Source organism: Bemisia tabaci, chromosome 9 (genome assembly GCF_918797505.1).
Source record: "Bemisia tabaci chromosome 9, PGI_BMITA_v3".
NCBI lineage: Eukaryota > Metazoa > Arthropoda > Insecta > Hemiptera > Aleyrodidae > Bemisia > Bemisia tabaci.
In genome coordinates this window covers 32560694-32578729 of record NC_092801.1, presented here as the reverse complement: position 1 = coordinate 32578729, position 18036 = coordinate 32560694, and the positions used below count along the sequence as shown (strand labels likewise).

The window sequence follows — 18036 nt, the reverse complement described above, 5'->3', positions numbered from 1 at the left end:
AATCAAAGTAAATTAAATTCTAATAAACGATGAGACGCTGGCATACATTATTTTTTTGCCCCGCCTGGAACGGCGCGACTTAGGGAGAAATGATGACGAGGACTTGAGATGAAAAAGAGAAGCCCTCGGCGCGGCAGTCGGCATGTAACACATATTAGCGTCTACAAGACTACACGAATACTTCACGCATTGCATCAAATACAGTGCGGTTATTGTGGTTAGCCGTTAGCGTGAAACGGATAGCGCCTACAAGACTGCACGAATACTTCACGCATTGCGCCAAACACAGTGCGGTCAGCGTGAAACGAATAGCGCCTACAAGACTGCGTGAATACTTCACGTCTTGCGCCAAACACGGTGCGGTTGGCGCGGCGCGGCGGCGGAAGTTAAAATCATTAGACCAAATTTTGTGATGTAAAATCGCTTGCGGCCATTTCCTTTGGAAAATGGGACAGCCTCTTTGATCACTTTCGGCTTGGCCTCAGCTGCAGGGATGGACGAAAATCGAATTCGAATGCAAGGTGGTCGCATTTCAATTTGAGCCACCATTTTAAAGGCTGTGACGCGCAGAGGGTACATGCTTTGCCATGCAAGCAGGATGTACCCGATGCCGTGTGCTGTGATGTCAAGGGGGTACGAAATGCGACCACCATTCTTTACCCGCCTTGACTCGGCAATTAAATAATAATTTGTCGCCCACTACAAGAGGTGGAACCGTCCTTAGTCGAGCTCAAGTGACATAGTCGCGAACTGGCATGCGATATATCGCATCCATAAGGTCAAAAATCTCGGCAGATAATAGATTTTGCATTTTAAGTAAAAAAAAAAGGACGATACTTAGCTCCTGCGCACAAGCCTATAGAATCATTTTAAAGTCTAAACCCAGAAATTGGGAAAATCAGAGAAATGAAAGCAGAATAGCGTTCGGGAAATACCCCGCATGCGATTCAGCTATCGATTTCTGTATCGAATGCGAGGTTTTTTTCCTTCCATACACTCTTCTGCTTTCATTTCTCCGAATTTTGACGATTTTTGGGTTTAGAATGGTTCTTTAGACTTTCGTGCAGGGGCTATCGTCCTTTTTCAAACTAATTATTCGAAATATACCGAGATTTTTTACCTAATCGATGCGATATATCGCATATCAGTTCCAGTTCGACCACGTCACTTGGGGTTACTTGACGAATCATCGAATCATGCCTGAAAGAAACCTTCAAAATAGTTCAAAGTTACTGGAATCGAAGTGCGTAAATGCATTTGTCTTGCCATTGTTTTACTGTCATCAAATGGTTCAAATTAATGAAATAATACAATAATGAATTAAAAATAAATGTAATTTAAAGGGAAGGGGGTAGGGAAAGGGAGCACAAATTATGTATGATTTGTCACTGCTGTTTCATAAGCCTCTGGATGTAACATTGAAAGTTTCCAAGAGTGAATGAAATCTCATGAAATTTTATTGTGAAATTTAACTTTGGATTAGAATCATTAATGAAATTTCGCAACCCTGAGTTTCTCCCTCCCAAAATGAAATAATCCCGCCGAACCCCCGCCATCTCGCGAAACGCAGCCAGCACTACAACAACCAACGCACCGGCATCAAAATTTTCTCTCTTTTCCCTGCCCGCCCGTTTCGAAGTTCGCAATTTTATTTGTAGCTCTGTACTATTCATGTAAAGCTGTGTATAGTTTGTAAATATTTTTGTTCTTGTTCACGAAGCTCTTTACGAGAATTTCCTTCGTAACCGTATCACAAGTGAGTAAGATCATGCATTTGTTTACATGTTGGTGGATTTTGAGGTTAGGCTCCCCTCACCTATCCAGAAATAACGATCTTGAGAAGTAACTTATCAAGGTTTCACTGATGACACCTTTGATTTATCATCATCTCAACCTTTATTTTTATCCTTACGACCATTCAAGAGCTCAGTGACGCCTCTATGATTCAAAATTTTTTCTAATCTGGCGTTACTGGTTTGCTCGCTCTTGGAGGATAGCCGCCAGTTTTATATCTTGCGTACAGTATTTTGGGTTGATGATTTACAAATGTCGGTAATCAAGCGAAAGTCAGATGATCAGTTTCCTAATTGCTCTGGTCACGATAATCTATTCACATCTAATTCCTCCGCAATCAGCAGGAGTACCAACTGTTGATGCTCCATTCAGGAGTATATTTCCGAAATATATGATTACCAGCTACGATATTTATCCATTTAATTTCTTATCCATTTTCCCTGCTCATAGGAAATAGCAAACTCTGTTGACCCTGAATAAGTAGGACATGTCATGTATTGGCAGCGCCCTTTAAAGAACATACTGAGGTTGTTATGGCAAGCTGTCATCTTCTACAGAATTTTTCTCCTATTTATTAAGTAGAATATTCTTGAAACCTAGCTACTCACACTCTCTAGTGTCCTTCGGTTATTTTTCACTCATGTATCCTTTTGAATGAATGCCTATCGCTGAAAATACATCAAAGCATTACTTATCTTCTCCTATACCTCTCTCCACCCCTCCTGCCTGTGTGTATTATTTTATACGTCTGTTCTAAAACTCTAAAAATACGCAAGTTCGCTTGTAACCTCAGGAATTTTTCCCATTTTTTTTTTTTGGTTCAATTGGCTGAAAAAAAAAATCATTATTCAGTTCAATTCTGCATAACCTCTCTGTAATGACTTCAAATATTTTCGAGAATTTAATTTGGAAAAGCTTTTACATTTTTTTCTCCAAAAATGGAAGTTTTCGTGAATATTTTAAAACTCCATCCCCGGAATAAACTTCATTTTCTGTTCATAAAAATATGTCCAACTCATCCTGTGGCAGTGTTTAGCAAAATGTACCTTTTATTTGAATTGTTCAGTACAGTAAAAAAACTCATTTCGAATGAATAATACTTCAGTTATCCCCGCTGAACATTCTCTATCACTCTTGAGAGTATTAGGTCATAGTTTCATGCATTAGTCCTTGTTATTAATAGTATTATGTGCATTTTACCTGAATTGCTGTGAGGGGCAACAAATATGCAAGCAAACTGTAATATAGTTTTTTTTTATCTCTACATCTTAATTTCTCTAGCCTTAAATTGAGGTATTGGATGCAAATAGAGCACTTCTCAGTTGCAGTGTTTCAGAGTCTCCTCTAATATTTCCTTCATTGTAAGGAAAGTGAATGCATCCATTTCACGAAGAATTCTACTGAATATTCCTTATGGTTTTACAATTTTTTATGGAAATAATTCTGATAAAATTACCCATTAAGTATATTCTTCTCCAAGAAATTAATTAGCAACAGAGATTCTTAAACACAGCAATTGAGAAGTACCCTTTTCGCATCCAGTGCTTCAATTGCTGTCGAAGAGTCAATTTTTGGACTCTCTGAATGTTCTCTCAGCCAAATGATGCAAAAACCCTTCTTAGCTGTGGTACAGTGGTCTCAACCCCCCACCGGCGTATTTTGCCGGACTAGATGCATACATTGCGAAGTAGCTATTTTCTATAATTTGTTTCTTGAACTCTTGTTTTTTCTAGTGGAACGTGAACCAGGCAAAAGGCGCATCAAACCATCTCAGAATTTTTTAGATTTTGAGGACTTGGGAGAAAGCTCTGATGATAGTGATTTTCGAATCGAAGATCATGAAAATGGTAGTGATGATGACTCCAATTTTGACTCAGGTACCTAATTTTTATCCTATCAATTTTTTCAATGTTCTCTTTGCTCTTTCTTCTATTTCATCTCCTCTAGTCTCCTTCCAAAGTCGGAAAGTTTGTGTAGTGTCTGGACGATTTCCTGATAGGTAGATAGCGTTACGGCTATTGTTCTGAACATCATTCAAGAATATAATGTTGCCCCTGGCAGTTTGTACTGCTAGGTAAAGCAGGCAAAAAATTCTAGTACATAAATGGGTTGAAATTAAAAAAAACAACACAAAATAATAAATACCAATTGTTTCACTCTGTCAATAATATTGACTGGACCCATAGCTAGGTGAGCCATTTTAATGTCTCACCCCTGGAAAGTCTCTTTAAGCTGTTGTACTTTTCCTACTGCCAAAGGTCTCATTGTTTTTGATTGATTATTCTGCCTCTTCCAGATAAAAGCAGCGATTCTGGGCCGGACTCAGGCTCTGATGATGAAGACGATGATGAAGATGGAGATGAAATCAAGGATTCCAAAAAGTCAAAGGGAGAATCATTGAGTGTGAATGATGTTCTATCGCAAGCAGAGAAGTCGAAAATTGCCAAGGATGTTTCAAAGATCATCATTTGCTGTGTGTGTCTGGGAGAGCACAGTAGCGATCAGAATGAAATCATCGAATGTGACTGTTGTGGAGTTACAGTCCATGAAGGTGAGCTCCGCAAGACACAGTAATTATAGAGGATTCTGTAAGAAAAGCTCATATAGAAAAATTTCGCATCGAGAAAAATGCACTTCAACTTTTCACTATTGTATTCAGATTGCTGAGGATGGCTCAAATTGGAACTTTTTCTTTAGATCAAAGTTTGTACATTTTGAAACTGAATTTAGCCAATAGTAAAACGCAGTCACCTTCAGGTGTTGTCGGAGGAATTTTTCAAAAGTTTTGGTCTTGAGCCTCCTTCTTATTTTAAAAAAAGGGCTTATGACAAAAACTTTTTGAAAAATTCCTCCTTTGAAAATTTTATGTGGACTAGGAGTTCATAGATTTTGGTGAGTTTTTTTAGCATGCTACATGATGAAAGATATCAATAGGGGTAGAAACTAAATCCACAACATAGCATTGATGATACACTTAGTGGTAGCCTACAAAAGACATGCCTGACAAAGTATTACAACATAATTTACTCTTAACCAAAGGTTAAAAACAGTTAGAAATTTCTTCTGTGATGACGTTTACAGATTTCATAAAAATAAAAAATAGTCGTCACATAATAAATGTTAATAAATATTTGTCACAAGTGAGTTTTCTAATCGTTTTTATCTGTTACTAACTTTAAATTTAGGTCTTCCTTATTACAAGCTTCTCAATTATATATCAATGTCCACACATTAGAATGAGTGACTCTAATAGCTATTCTCAAAAATTCCCAGGTTGCTACGGAGTTCCAGACGCTACCAGTGTTTCGAGTTCACACTCATCTTGTTCCACGGAACCGTGGTTTTGCGAAGCATGCCAAGCAGGAGTGGATAATCCAGTTTGCGAACTTTGTCCTAACATAGGTATGTAAAAGCTTCTCTTATCTGAGTATCTTAATATATTTCAGTAAAGGAAAAATTTCTGGGAGTGATAGGAACGCATATTGTTTGAAGTAATAAAGAAGTGTTGAGGCAATTGTATGCTCGGCTTTTCTAGGATCATTTACTAGTTCTAAAAAAAAAACTGTAGGACTTAAAACATTGTGGGCACTATGGTAAGCCCCAGACTGCAGGAACTTACAAGTCATCAACTCCTGGTGTTATGTGTTGTATTGAATAAAATTTAACCACTGAAAAAAAAAAAAAATAATGAGTAAGATTGATGTGATACCTGGTCTTTTAGACAAGCATTATTTAAAATTCCTTGAAACTCATGTTATGACTGAACACTTGAGAAATTGGTGGTGAAAAGGGTACCTCGCAGTTTCAATATTTCTCAATATCCTTTTACTTTTTTACTCTTAACAGGGTAAAATATGCTTTATTTTATGTTTTACTTTTTTTGAATAAAATATCTTATCTTAGAGAGGAAGAAATTTAACTGAATATTTTTTGTAATTGAATTATATTTACAGCAAAAATCTCAAGTGTACTGATCCAGTCGCTTCTTTTTTCCTCAGAAAAATAGAAATTGTTAGTAGCGATTCTAAAACACTGGTTACAGAAAAGAGCCCTTTCTGCACCCAAGTCCTCAACTTTAAGGAGGTGGTATCGTTTTTTGGATCCTTTACCACAGTCAATGATAATTGAGCCAAACAAACTACAAACAGAGAAGCTCTTTTTATGTGTACTGGACTTCCCCGCCAAAAAACGATACCAGCAAGAATTTTCTGCGCCTACTTATCTCAAATTTGTGCGACTAATCTGCTCAATTGATCGACGATATTTTCTTCAATGAATCTGTCATGATTGCCCACTCTTTAGTGTCAGGAACGGTCTATAAAACTTTTCTCACATTCATATCAATGGTAGAAATAACATTTGAAGTCAACTTGTTATGGATAGTGATCGAAGCAGAAAATGTTGCTACTATTTTTTTCATTTGTTTCAGGCGGTATTTACAAAGAGACAGATGTCGGAAAATGGGTCCACTTAGTCTGCGCTCTTTACATTCCGGGTGTTGCGTTCGGCGAAGTTGACAAGCTGAGTAATATCACTCTTTCTGAGTTACCGTTTTCAAAATGGGGCTCAAAGGTCTGTCAACATTGTCAAGATTCACGTTTTTCCCGAACTGGTGTTTGTCTCCAGTGCGATGCGGGAATGTGCAGGGCGTATTTTCATGTAACATGGTGAGTGATCAATTTTAGAATTTCTCTCATGTTTACGGAGCATCCTGCGCCTAAGATGTATCTACAACTACATAGTGAGACATTTTCTGCACGTAGAATGCCTCTATTATGCTATGCTTTTTATGATCATTCAAAAAAATCAGTAACCCTCATAGTAAGTCCTTGAGTCCATAATTCCACCGAAATTAGAGGGATTTTCGTTAAAACACTAGTATCTTGAATCGTAGCCCAAACTTTCCTTGAGTAATCGAACCAGCAAATTTATTCTTTTAAATTTTTTTAACAAAAGATGTGGAATTGTATAATTCTTGTTCTTTTAGATAATAACTAGGGGGCTACGCCCCCTGGCCGCTACGCGGCCCAACCCCCTGAAGGCGCTCCGCGCCATCAATGGGCCGCTTCGCGGCCCTATTTTTACCCTCCTATCGGTGTTAGTTTTATTTTTCCCCTAAAAAATTACGATATAAGGTATACTTTACTTTTAGAATGAAATAATTTTTGGTTTTGATGAATAAAGAAACAAAATTATTTTTTTGAAGTCTAAAGGACGCGTTTTGGAATGACTACTTGATGAAATATTGCAGTAAAACAACGAACATTGATAATCAGGTAATAATTAAGAGTTTCGGGAGACGGGGATCGAACCCACACCATGTTTAAGGTGGACGCTTCCGACGTCTTTGACGACTCGGCCACCGCTCTACCTGAGGCAGATGGGGCGAATCTTGTGTAGATAAGTGTAGAGCTGATGCGCAGGCTACACAGCTACTGCGCAACCTCCTCGACCACTGCGCATCCTCCCGCGCATAGCGGTAGCAGTCTCGGAGCATTCTGAAAATTCACTCACTTTTATAACGTGATTGTAAAAAAACCTGGGTCCTATTTCCAAAATCTGAATAGAGCGGGCTCATCTAGGGCCAATTACCCGTCGATTACCGCAAAAAACTTAGAAATCGGCCCGGTAGAACGCTCAAACGAACTATGACAAAAAATATAAATTTACATTGTTTAAATGGGAGAATTCGCAACTTTACCACTTAATATAAAAAAACCTAGGCCATATTTTGAAAATCTGAAAAGAGTTGGCTTATCTAGAGACAATTGCCCGTCGATAGCCGCAAAAATCATAAAAATCGGCCCGGTAGAACGCTGGAACTAAGCGTTACCAGTTTCGCAAAATTAGGAGGCTTGAGAGCTTATAGTATAGATTGTATCATTATTCTAACATTAATTTTTATTTTTAATCAATTTAATTCCTGTGGATAGTTACAAGACATATCCTCTTAGAAGGTAGTTGCGTTATTTTTAAATGAAATTTGTTTTTGAAAAAAAATATTATCTTCTCTTTTTTGGCATGAAATAAAAGTTAAAAGCATATTCTCCCTCTATTGTTGTTTGTAGAGGAGTACAATGTTGCTCAATTAGCAAGTTTTGTGCTCTATTGTTATAATTTATCAGCTATTGCACACCTCAGTAGATAGCGAGCAAGACTCAGTGTGTTTTAGGGTTTTTTATCGTTGTTGAATGAAGGCTTTAGCGTTTCTTGACTTTGTTTTTTTCCTTTTTCATGCTCGCAAAAGTGGTCAGAGAGAAGGACTTCTTACTGAAGCTCCTGCAGAAGAAGCTGACCAGGCAGATCCTTTCTACGCTAATTGTAAACTTCACTGTGATAAAACTCAAGCCAGGTAATGATTATCCTTGAATTCTTGCTTTTGATTTCCTTTTGTCATAATGCTTAATAGCCCTCTGTGAAATAGATCGAGCGTAAGAGAAACGCACAAAGTTGCATCAAGCTTAGACCAAAGAAAGAGGTTTAAAGTCTCATTTTTCATTAAGATTTAATGTTCAGGACACACTTTAACATTTTCCCTGATGTTTAAAATATTTTTTCTCAATTTCGAACTTTAGACCAAAAAATTATGACTGGTTGAATTCAAAACTACATATTCCCTACTAATTTTTTTGCCAAAATGCAACTAAATGTATTTCTATTAAACTCGGCCTATTGAATGTTCAGTTTGGGACGTGCCATCTCACAATTTCAAAATTTTACCTCTCATTGGAAAAGAATGACCAATTTTCAGCCGCATCTTCTATTGAGGGGAAATTTCTAAGTTGTGTTTCAAATCTTTTTAGTGTTAGATTTCCCTCTTTTTTGAGACTGTACCTCTGAAGAGGGGCATTAATGCCAAAAAACGAATTTGCTGGGATGTTGGTACCATGCTCAGAGGAGTGTTTCGCAAATATTTTGATGGTAAATAAACGCCTGTGCATGTCGAACCGGAGTGGAATTGTAACAATTTGGTTTGGCGCAATGAGACTAAGTCTTAGGAAAAAGCTATTCATAGTTTACTCCTGCGGTTTACTTCGGGGCTTAAAATAGTAAGAACCAAGTGCAGCTTAACAATCCTTGCTAGCCACGAAATTGAACTCAACTCCTCGCAAGTTTTCATTTGGAATATCATTTAGATATCGTTGAGATATCCATAAGTATGTTGCGGCAAAAACTCGGACTTCGATTTTTCAACTTACCATGACGAAAATAACACTATCAGATTATCTTAGTATTTAGTGGATTTTATTTAAAAGAGTCTAGTCAAAAAAACATATGACTCTATCTACCTAATACAGTGTTCTCCAAAAATTAAATTGGATTTATATATGTGTATTTCAGGTCTAAAAAAAGAAACTGGATGGCGCTTCAATTTCGCACAAATGAAATAAGGAAGCAGAACCGAGAAGAAGTCGTTCAGAATTGGGAGCGAATTCAACGCAAACTAACCAAATATAGGAGCTCTTATGCTGTAGCCAAGGGAAAACAGCCGCAACCATGGAGTAAGTCTTTTGTTTTTCTACTAGAAAAAATTATGTTTAAAAGCGTTTGAAGTACTACTCTTGAAGTTACCGCTTCAGCTATGGTTAACTTATATTCGCAAGGAGAGGTCATGATGACCTCCCATTGCTGAAACAATCCTTGATTTTATTTTATGGGACTGAGTAATATTTTATACCTATTGCAGTTTTTATTTGGATTGAGCTTAATAAAAATGCGCCAACTCGTATTATAGAAAAAATTAGTGAGAGTAATTTAGAATGCAACCAATGGTACATCTTCTCTCGTAAACAACACAAAGTCGAGGAAAAATATTTTTAACTTAAAAAAAGCTATTGAACTTTGTCCTAAGCATTGAGTTTCATGAAGGAATAAAATTTCAAACCTCATCAGGATGTCTACCATTAGTAAAAACCGGAAAATATCAGGAAAATGTTAGGAAAATTGGTCATGGAGGAGGAAATTCTGAGTACATTAAACAATTTTACATTTGATTTAAATAATTACATTTGTTGGTCTGTAAAATCAAACAAATGTCAGTTTATTTGCACCAAAAATTTGAAAAATTAATTTACAATTTCAGGGAAATATCAGGGAAACCCAAAACAAAATTTAGTCGACACCCTGCAGTCATTTTCTCGGTTCAAATTTTATTCAAGTTGGTGCGTTTCTGTTTTTCTTGGTCTTATTGCTATCGGTACAGTTAAACTCCTATTTTTTACCGAAGTAATGGTAAACGGTTAGGAAAAAATGTTTTGTGCAACACTTGATCATTATAATTATGTACAATATACATTATATTTTCAGTTCCCACCCAAAAAAGACCCAGAATGCTAACTTCAAGTGCAAATGCTTGCCGTCTACTGTGGAAGAAAGCGGAATGCATGGGAATTGATACCGCAACTCTAGAAGCAATGGATATGCACATTGCTTCTCTGATGGATGTGCCCAAAAAGTGGCATCTTCAGCCAGCGTTTAGGTGAGTTTCTGGGAGGTTTCCTCCGAATATCCAGCAACATTATGCTTTTATGTGTTTATCTTTCATATCAATGGCTAAATGTGAAGAAAGCGTATCCAAATTGCCACGTTTGAATAACTTACAATTAACTATGTGAGCAGAAACTCACAATGTTGCAATCTGAGACACACAGTTTTTGGCTTTTTCCATTGATATGTGTAGTGTATTTAATATTTGCCTACATTAAGGTCTGTACGAAAATCAATTCATCCATCAGACGAATAATTTGTAATGAAATTTTTAGAGAAATCAAGAATATGTTTACAGTAATTTATCACTCAATCTATAAGTAACAGTTCACTTTTATTTCAATAGAGAATATTGTAAGCATTTATCCTTTTATTTTGAATTAATTCTCAAGTGTCATCGTAAAACTTGTGAAATTTTAATGAGAAAACATACAGTGTTTACTTTCATCACACTTTTTCCCCGGATTCATTACATCAATGAGTGATAATTCTTTCGTTAGTTGGTCTTTTAATAAAGTTTTGTTTTGTATATGCCAGTGTCGAATTCGTGGGATACTACCTGGATAGAAATAGCAGGATAGACTCTCTCAAGAAACAATTGGCAACGACTGTTGAGACGAATAGCAAACTAATCAAACAGCAAGAAAGTATGCAGGTGCAATATGATCAGGTAAGTTGTACAAAGCAAAGCTGAAAGTACTGTAGATCTTTTGCATGTGCCTTAAACCGCATTTGAATCGAGACATGCAAGAGGGCGGAAGTCCAAAAATTCAATTTTTCAGGAGAAGCATAAAACTTCCTGTAAGATTAACAATTTGAATAAAAAAAAAAACGAAAAATATTTCCTATTGCGGAAAGCTTGTCCCGATTGTACTAATAAGAATTGAATCTCCTAAAAAAATTTTGAACCTGCTTACTACAGAAAAAAAAGGTCCACTAGAAGTCATCGAGGTTTTACTGTAAACTATTCGACTACTTTGATTTCAGTTTTAACTGTAGTCTCATGAAGTTTTTGTTCTTTTTCAGGCTGTCAAAGCAAACGCAGACATAGTTTCCAAAAATAAAGCTTTAAAAGAGATCCTCCAAACATATCATAGCGTAATCTCGAATGTCTGTCCGACCAAAAAGCTGCCTGATCTGGAAATCCTGTCTAGACCCGTCGCAAATGTAGAAGTCGCTAGTGCTCAATCAGCGAATGCGAAAGGAACCATGGGTTACCCGCTTGGTTTTGTGAAACAGGCGGTCATCAGCAAAAAGGCTCACCAGCTAGCGCCCATCCCAGATACTCCAGTATTACTCGATAGCAAGTGTGGAATTTGCCACAAGTCTAACGATCAGCATCTTCTAGCGAAATGTGATACGTGCCATCTGTATTACCATCTCGGATGCTTAAATCCACCTTTAACAAGTATGCCAAAGAAAACTAAGCTTTATGGATGGTAAGTTTAATCATTATTGTTTTCATGAAAATTATATCAGAAATCTCGTTCTCTGGTTTCTTTATCTCGTTCACGGTGTTCAAAAATCTTTACTCCCATTTTATTTTTTTAAAGGAGAAAAAATCAATACTATTCCTTGAAATTTTTCCTAGAGAAGAAAAATGACAAAAGTTTTCAAGGACTAATATTGAGTAGTTTTCCTTTAAAAAAATTAAGTATGACAGGAAGTCTACAACATTGTAATCCAAGATATGTGATCTAGTAGTTTCACCGTCATTATGGTGATCTTGCGTTTGTCTGAAATTTGATCTATTTCATGTTTAAATGGAAACTAGTGCATGAACTAAGTACATGAATATCCTCAGTTTCTTATCGGAGAAGATGTGACAAAATGACTTGTTCTGCTATTCTTGTGTTAAAGTGGGAAATGCTGCCTTATAACATCACAAGATAGCACATTTCCTCACTCTTAAATCAATTTTTCTCCAATTTTCTGTATCAGAAATAAATAAACAAAAAAAATAATAATACTTTGAACACAGCTTTATAAGCCCTCTCGTGTATGAAGCAATCATAGTTTTTGTGCAAATTTTCTGTTCGAAAAAGAGATAAATTAAGCTTCCAAAGCAATTACAGAAAAATTTACTGAAAAATGTTCTTAATCTATCAATTAAAAATTCATTAAGCTTACTAAAATCCAGTGCACAAATGTAATCAAAACACGTTTAAAACAGTAGAATGTAAGAGCTGAATTCCTGCGTTGTTCCTCTTAAATTTAATGTGTCTTTTATTTTTCCTTTCCTAAGGCAATGTTCCGAATGTGATAAAGATTCCTCCGGCTCAGAGATGGAGAACGTAGACACAGAGGCTCCGCGCAAACTTAGGCAAATAATCAAAGACAACGACAAGCATAGTCAGTTCCTTGAATTCAGCGATACCTCAAAAACGGCCACTCCAGCCAGCTCAGTACCTGGCTCGCCAGAGGCGAGCAACAAGAAACCGGCCAATGGCGTTTTAGAAGCTGTTAGTGGGGGCGTTAAAAGGAAGAAGGTTAAGCAACGAAATGACAGTCTGTCGTCTCCGAACTCTGTAGATGCGACTCAGAATACAAAACCACGCAAGAAACGGAAACGCATGGAAAGCAGTGATGTCGATGAGTCTCCGCAACAACCTAGACAACATATTAAAATTCTGGTGAGTGTCCTGTGATGAACATGGATTAATTGGATCACATTTCGCAATGAGGAACCACTTTTCCTGGCTTTTCCCTAAAAGCACCTTCCTGCAGAGGGAAACCTATGGCATAAATGTTGTTTCTAAAATGAGCTAGAAATAGCGGTTCCTTATTATAAAATGTGGTCCAATTTAGGTACTGGGTAAGTGGTTTATTCTACTGGGCATCAAAAGAAGTTTTGTCAAAATCTCAAATCTTCATTCTTTGTCCTGACTTATTAGAATTTTTTCCCCTGAAAAATTTACCTGTATGCATTATGATTTATATTCTTTTGGGCAGTCAAACGTTTGACTGATTAAGCTGTTTCTGGCTTTAATGCTCTTCAAAGCTAATGTCATACACCAAGTAATATGTTGTTCCTGATTTCTGTAGTCTGAGAAACCTTTTACCTAAAACTAGGACAAAGATGTTGGAATCATGCCATTGCCAGCGGTGCTTGCCTCTGTGAACTGAAGCACCCATTACTTAGGGAAAAAACTCATTTTGAGCAAATTTAAAGCATTCTAATACATGTTTCTTAACCAAAATCGCACACTAAACAGGATTGGAGCAACAAAAATTATTGAAGTTAATACCTAACCAAGATATCAACATTTTTATTTTGTATTGGTCTCTAAATATTTGAATTCCTCGCTCACAAGACAACAATACTCTGCTTGAATCAAATCTGGCCGTCCAAAGATCTGGGTAAGCCTCTCAATCGAGTAATGTTCCCTCCATGCCCTGTGTTGTTCAAAACGTTATAAACTTGCAGCTGCTGAGTTGAAGCATCGAGATTGAGTTTCCCATGTTTTGATATCGCGGACACTGTTACGGTAACGTTTGATGCACGATTTGAATCATTTAGACTTTTGTTTTTCATGAATGGAAGGTTTAAATTTACATGTTGAAAAATTGTAAATATCTTAGTAAGGACTTCATTCAAGTAATTTTCGTTGCTCAACGCGTGTTTTATGTGAAATTTTGGTCAAGGTACATGTATTAGAATGCTTAAATTCCTACCTTTTCCACCGGTCCATTGCGGAAAATCAGTGCAGCATAGCCTCCTGATTTTCTGCTTCAAAGCTTCGTGAAGTCTTTAAAACAAAGCTGAAGTTTGGGCTATTGCTACAAGCAATCTTACTACTATTTGTATTCATCATCATTTTAGGAATTGAAACACTGAATTTTCAATTTTTCGTTTTGTCTTTTCAGATCAAATCCATCCCTAGCAGGGAAGGCAATGCGACCTCTCCACAGCTGTTTGTTGCATCAGCAAACAGTTCCGTTTCCTCTCTGCAGTCTTCTCCTGCAACGTCAATTGCACCCTCAGCGCCTGTGATACCGGTTGTGCCTGCTCGACCTGCAAGGCAACCAAAACCAAAACCTGAAAAGAAAATCGAACAGATGAATGATTGTGATACTTGCTCCGGAGCAGGGAATATTACAAATATGGTCAGGTAAGAATAACTGTTTTACTTAAATGGGGCACTAGATCATTGTGACTGGAACAAGAAAGGATTATCAGGGAATGAACGATTTCAGGGAAAATCAGGAAATCTGTTCCAGAAACTAGGAATCTCTTCTTCTAACGTTCAGAGACTAATATCTCCTTTTAACTTCATTTTAATTTTCTTCTAGTTACCTCTTTATTACAGTCATTTGCCGAACATTTATGAAAAAAACACTGAGTTTGTTTGTGTACATAAATAAATTGTCGTGAGAAAATTTTCAGTGCTTATTGTTATTAAGGTGTATTTTATTGCACCTGAGCCGCCATAATTGAGCTTTTGAACTTACAAATCATCAGAATAATAGTGAATTTTCCCATGACCAGATAATAGAAAAATCAAATGCTTTTGAGATTAAAAATTCGAATATGTGTCAAAGAATCGACTTAAAAGGTGAAAAAAATCGATATTCATATCTGGAGCTGGGGAGAGTTGCATCATTTTTCCCCAAGAAAATCCTGGCAAAGTGGTAGAAAACTTTAATTCTTGTAAAGAGCTCCTGAAAATCAGGAAAAAATCGGGGATTGAGAATGATCAAGAATTCTAGGCACCATGTCATGATTCTTGCAATGCTAATTGCTTTAAACGCAACAAAAAATAATACCTTTATGCTTATTTTTCTGTTGTCTTGTTTGGATGTAAATACAAGGAGAGCAGCGCCCTTGAAATAGTAAAATAAATCATTAACCATTGAGTCGTCAGGCAATTAATTTTCACGCAGGCAATATTCGAATGGTTCTTAGTGACCAAGAAAACAAGGAAATTCAAACAAGACAAAAATTTCAATCAGAGTAAAAACTTTTGAGCTCTGATTCTCAACGCATCTGCCTGAGCTGAACACTCGCCCCCCTCAATCTTGTACTAATACTCATTGGAGCCCGTAAATTTTTTAATCTAATTGAAATTTTGTAACTTTTTGGACTTGCTTGCCCTGCAAAATAGCTTGAGCCCAGCGCTATTTTACCACCTTGTTACACACAGTTTTGGCCACATTTTTTAGAGTTTTTCTCTAAAACTTTAATCGATACACTCTCTGAATTCTCCAGTATGTTTCTGATATTGTATGCAGTATCGTAATAATTTAACTCTGCAATTATGTTTCCAGTTGCGATGAGTGTAAAAGGTGTTTCCACTTCGGCTGCCTAGACCCACCCGTCAAAAAATCTCCCAAAGTCCGAGGATACTCATGGCATTGTGCGAACTGTGATCCAACGGTAAGAGTGAATGTTTTTTTGACTTTCCATTTTAACCTCTTTTCGTCTGTATTTTAAAGCGAATTTTCTCTCCGCTCAAACTTTTCTACAAATCCCCTGCTAAAAAGGTGGTAATGATTGTTCTTTTGTTGATCGTCCCAATTCAAAATTATCTTAGAGATACCATTCTTTGGTATGCTGTCATCAAGCTTCCTGCGGTCTACCAAAAAATTTGCTGTGAATTAGATGTCAAAGTTGCAACTGTGAGTTGGTACCAAAGTTAGAACAATCAAGAGACACAATAGCCCAAATGCAGACAACAATAAAAACACACTAAAATACAAAAAACAAATGGGTAACAATGGTAATTGGCCCGAAACGTCCTGGTTGTTTTATGTCTCCTCTAGCCTTGTATACCCATTTGTTTTTTGTATTTTAGTGTGTTTTTATTGTTAGAACAATCTTTGATTACTTCTATTCGCTGTTTTTTCATAATTTAGTTTTGTCTTAAGATTCACTAAAACTTAACACGCTGCCATAATTATTTTCTATGGTTGCTCTAGTGTTCATGTGTTGATCTGTTGAAATAAAAGAAGCTCTGACACAAGCAGTTTGTAGTATCTATAATGCATTACTCGGAAAGGCAGAAAGTTTCTGATCAGACTATATCTTGCATCTTTTTTAAGATTTATCCCTGAAAATTTGAAACTGTGAATGTTTGACACAAAATCATGAGAGCAGTTTTAAAGTCGGGAAAAAGGGAAATATTTCGAATTGAGTAATTGTAATTTTGATTGCACACTGCAACTTAGTGTGTTCTTGACTCAGTGCTCAGGTCGAGTCATATTAAATACATACTGCGTAAACGGATTACATAATATGTAGATAAATTAGAAGAGAAAAAACATAATTTACGACTTACTTGCACTCTAAAATTCTTTCTAAAACAACTTTTACTTAGGATCGATTTTAAGCATGTAGCTCATCTTCAGCAATATCTAATTGCAACTTATAAATCGTTTTAAAAATAATTTTAATGTGCAGGTGAGGCCTAAATTAAATGTTTTTTCTTCCTTAATTGAGTTTCAATGCGCTTTGCGATTACTCTTTTCTCCGAAAAACTGCGTGAATGTGATGTTTTATTATATGAATGATGTTTCAATGAACACTCCCCTAGAGTCGACTTGATTTGACTATGATTTGATGCATCTTTGCTGATCCAACTTGCCTTTAATTGAAATGGAACAAAACTGCCTAGGCGTAGCTTCACAGACAGGACAAAAATAGACGCAAAATTAGATGCATCTAAGCTGTAATACTGCATGTGCGTCTTGCAAAAAAATTTCTTTGGTGTGAAAAAATCAAATTATCAATGAAATTGACACTTTGCCTGTTGCTGAGTGAGGTGGGCTGATGAGAACATGACTTTCATAGTTGTAACTACATTTTGCAATGAAAAACTACAATTTTTAACTCATCCACATGAACACTATCTCCATGAAGAAACTGATGGAAAATATTCCGTTTTTAAAATGGGTACCTAATAGATAATAGTCCCCAATTGCAAAATACAGTCCAGTCGCAACTGCCACTCTAATCTCAGGTTGTCCTATTGTGCTAAGGAAAAATTCTTATCAACCTTTGGGCGTTCCCAAATTTCCTCAAAATGAAATGGAATTTATTAGGAAAGTTTTAAATATTTTTCTCAGAATTTCTCAGAAAATCTTGTCCACCATTTAATCTAAAATCTCTGAAAATATCAAGGAAAAATATGCAAAACTTTCTTCCAAATACATTTTGTATCAGAGGAATTTTGGGAACATTTGAATGTTCCTAAGGTGTTTTTTTTTTTAGCACTGTAGTGTTGCCCAATGGCAGTTGTGATTGGTGAGAGTGGTGAAAAATTAGGAGGAATTAATTATCAAGTGAAAAATCTTTATTTCAATCAAGTGACAAGAAGAACCTTCTGAATTGTACAAGAGAAAAGGAGACCCTTTGGAATTTTACGAAAGATGAGAAGACCCCTTCAGAATTTTAAAAAAAATATTAATCTCATCCCGGTGTGGCGGCAAGCCACAAAATGGTCAACGGTAAGTAAATTTTGGCAAGCTTTTTGTGCAGTAAACGTATTTGTCATAGAATCTAATCAGAATTTTTTTCTGTTTCTCTCTTTTTCAGGAAAGTGATTCTGATTAGAGTGCAAATTTTTCTTTCTAGAATTTTATAGGAAGAGTCCATGTACCATTTTCTTTGTATTATTTCCAAAAGTGTGAAAATTCCTTTTGTCGTCTTACTTAGTGATATATTTTTTTTACCTTATTATTTTTGTAATTATCTGTCTACAGAATTCTAAGAAGTAATCATTAAATTGATTTATTTGCGTTGTACTCAGAGTTTTC

At 36.3% G+C, this 18036-nt stretch overlaps 1 protein-coding gene across 1 annotated transcript; it reads left to right on the top strand.

Moving 5' to 3' along the window:
* Positions 1-1563: 1563 nt before the first annotated feature.
* On the top strand, positions 1564-18024 carry LOC109030412 (PHD finger protein 14). The gene is made up of 14 exons (XM_019041361.2): positions 1564-1756; positions 3528-3671; positions 4091-4345; positions 5068-5196; positions 6224-6461; positions 8042-8146; positions 9136-9296; positions 10102-10273; positions 10819-10951; positions 11308-11720; positions 12527-12914; positions 14149-14393; positions 15550-15658; positions 17816-18024. Coding segments are annotated over exons 1-14 (2511 nt in total). The 5' UTR covers positions 1564-1755; the 3' UTR covers positions 17834-18024.
* Positions 18025-18036: the final 12 nt, after the last annotated feature.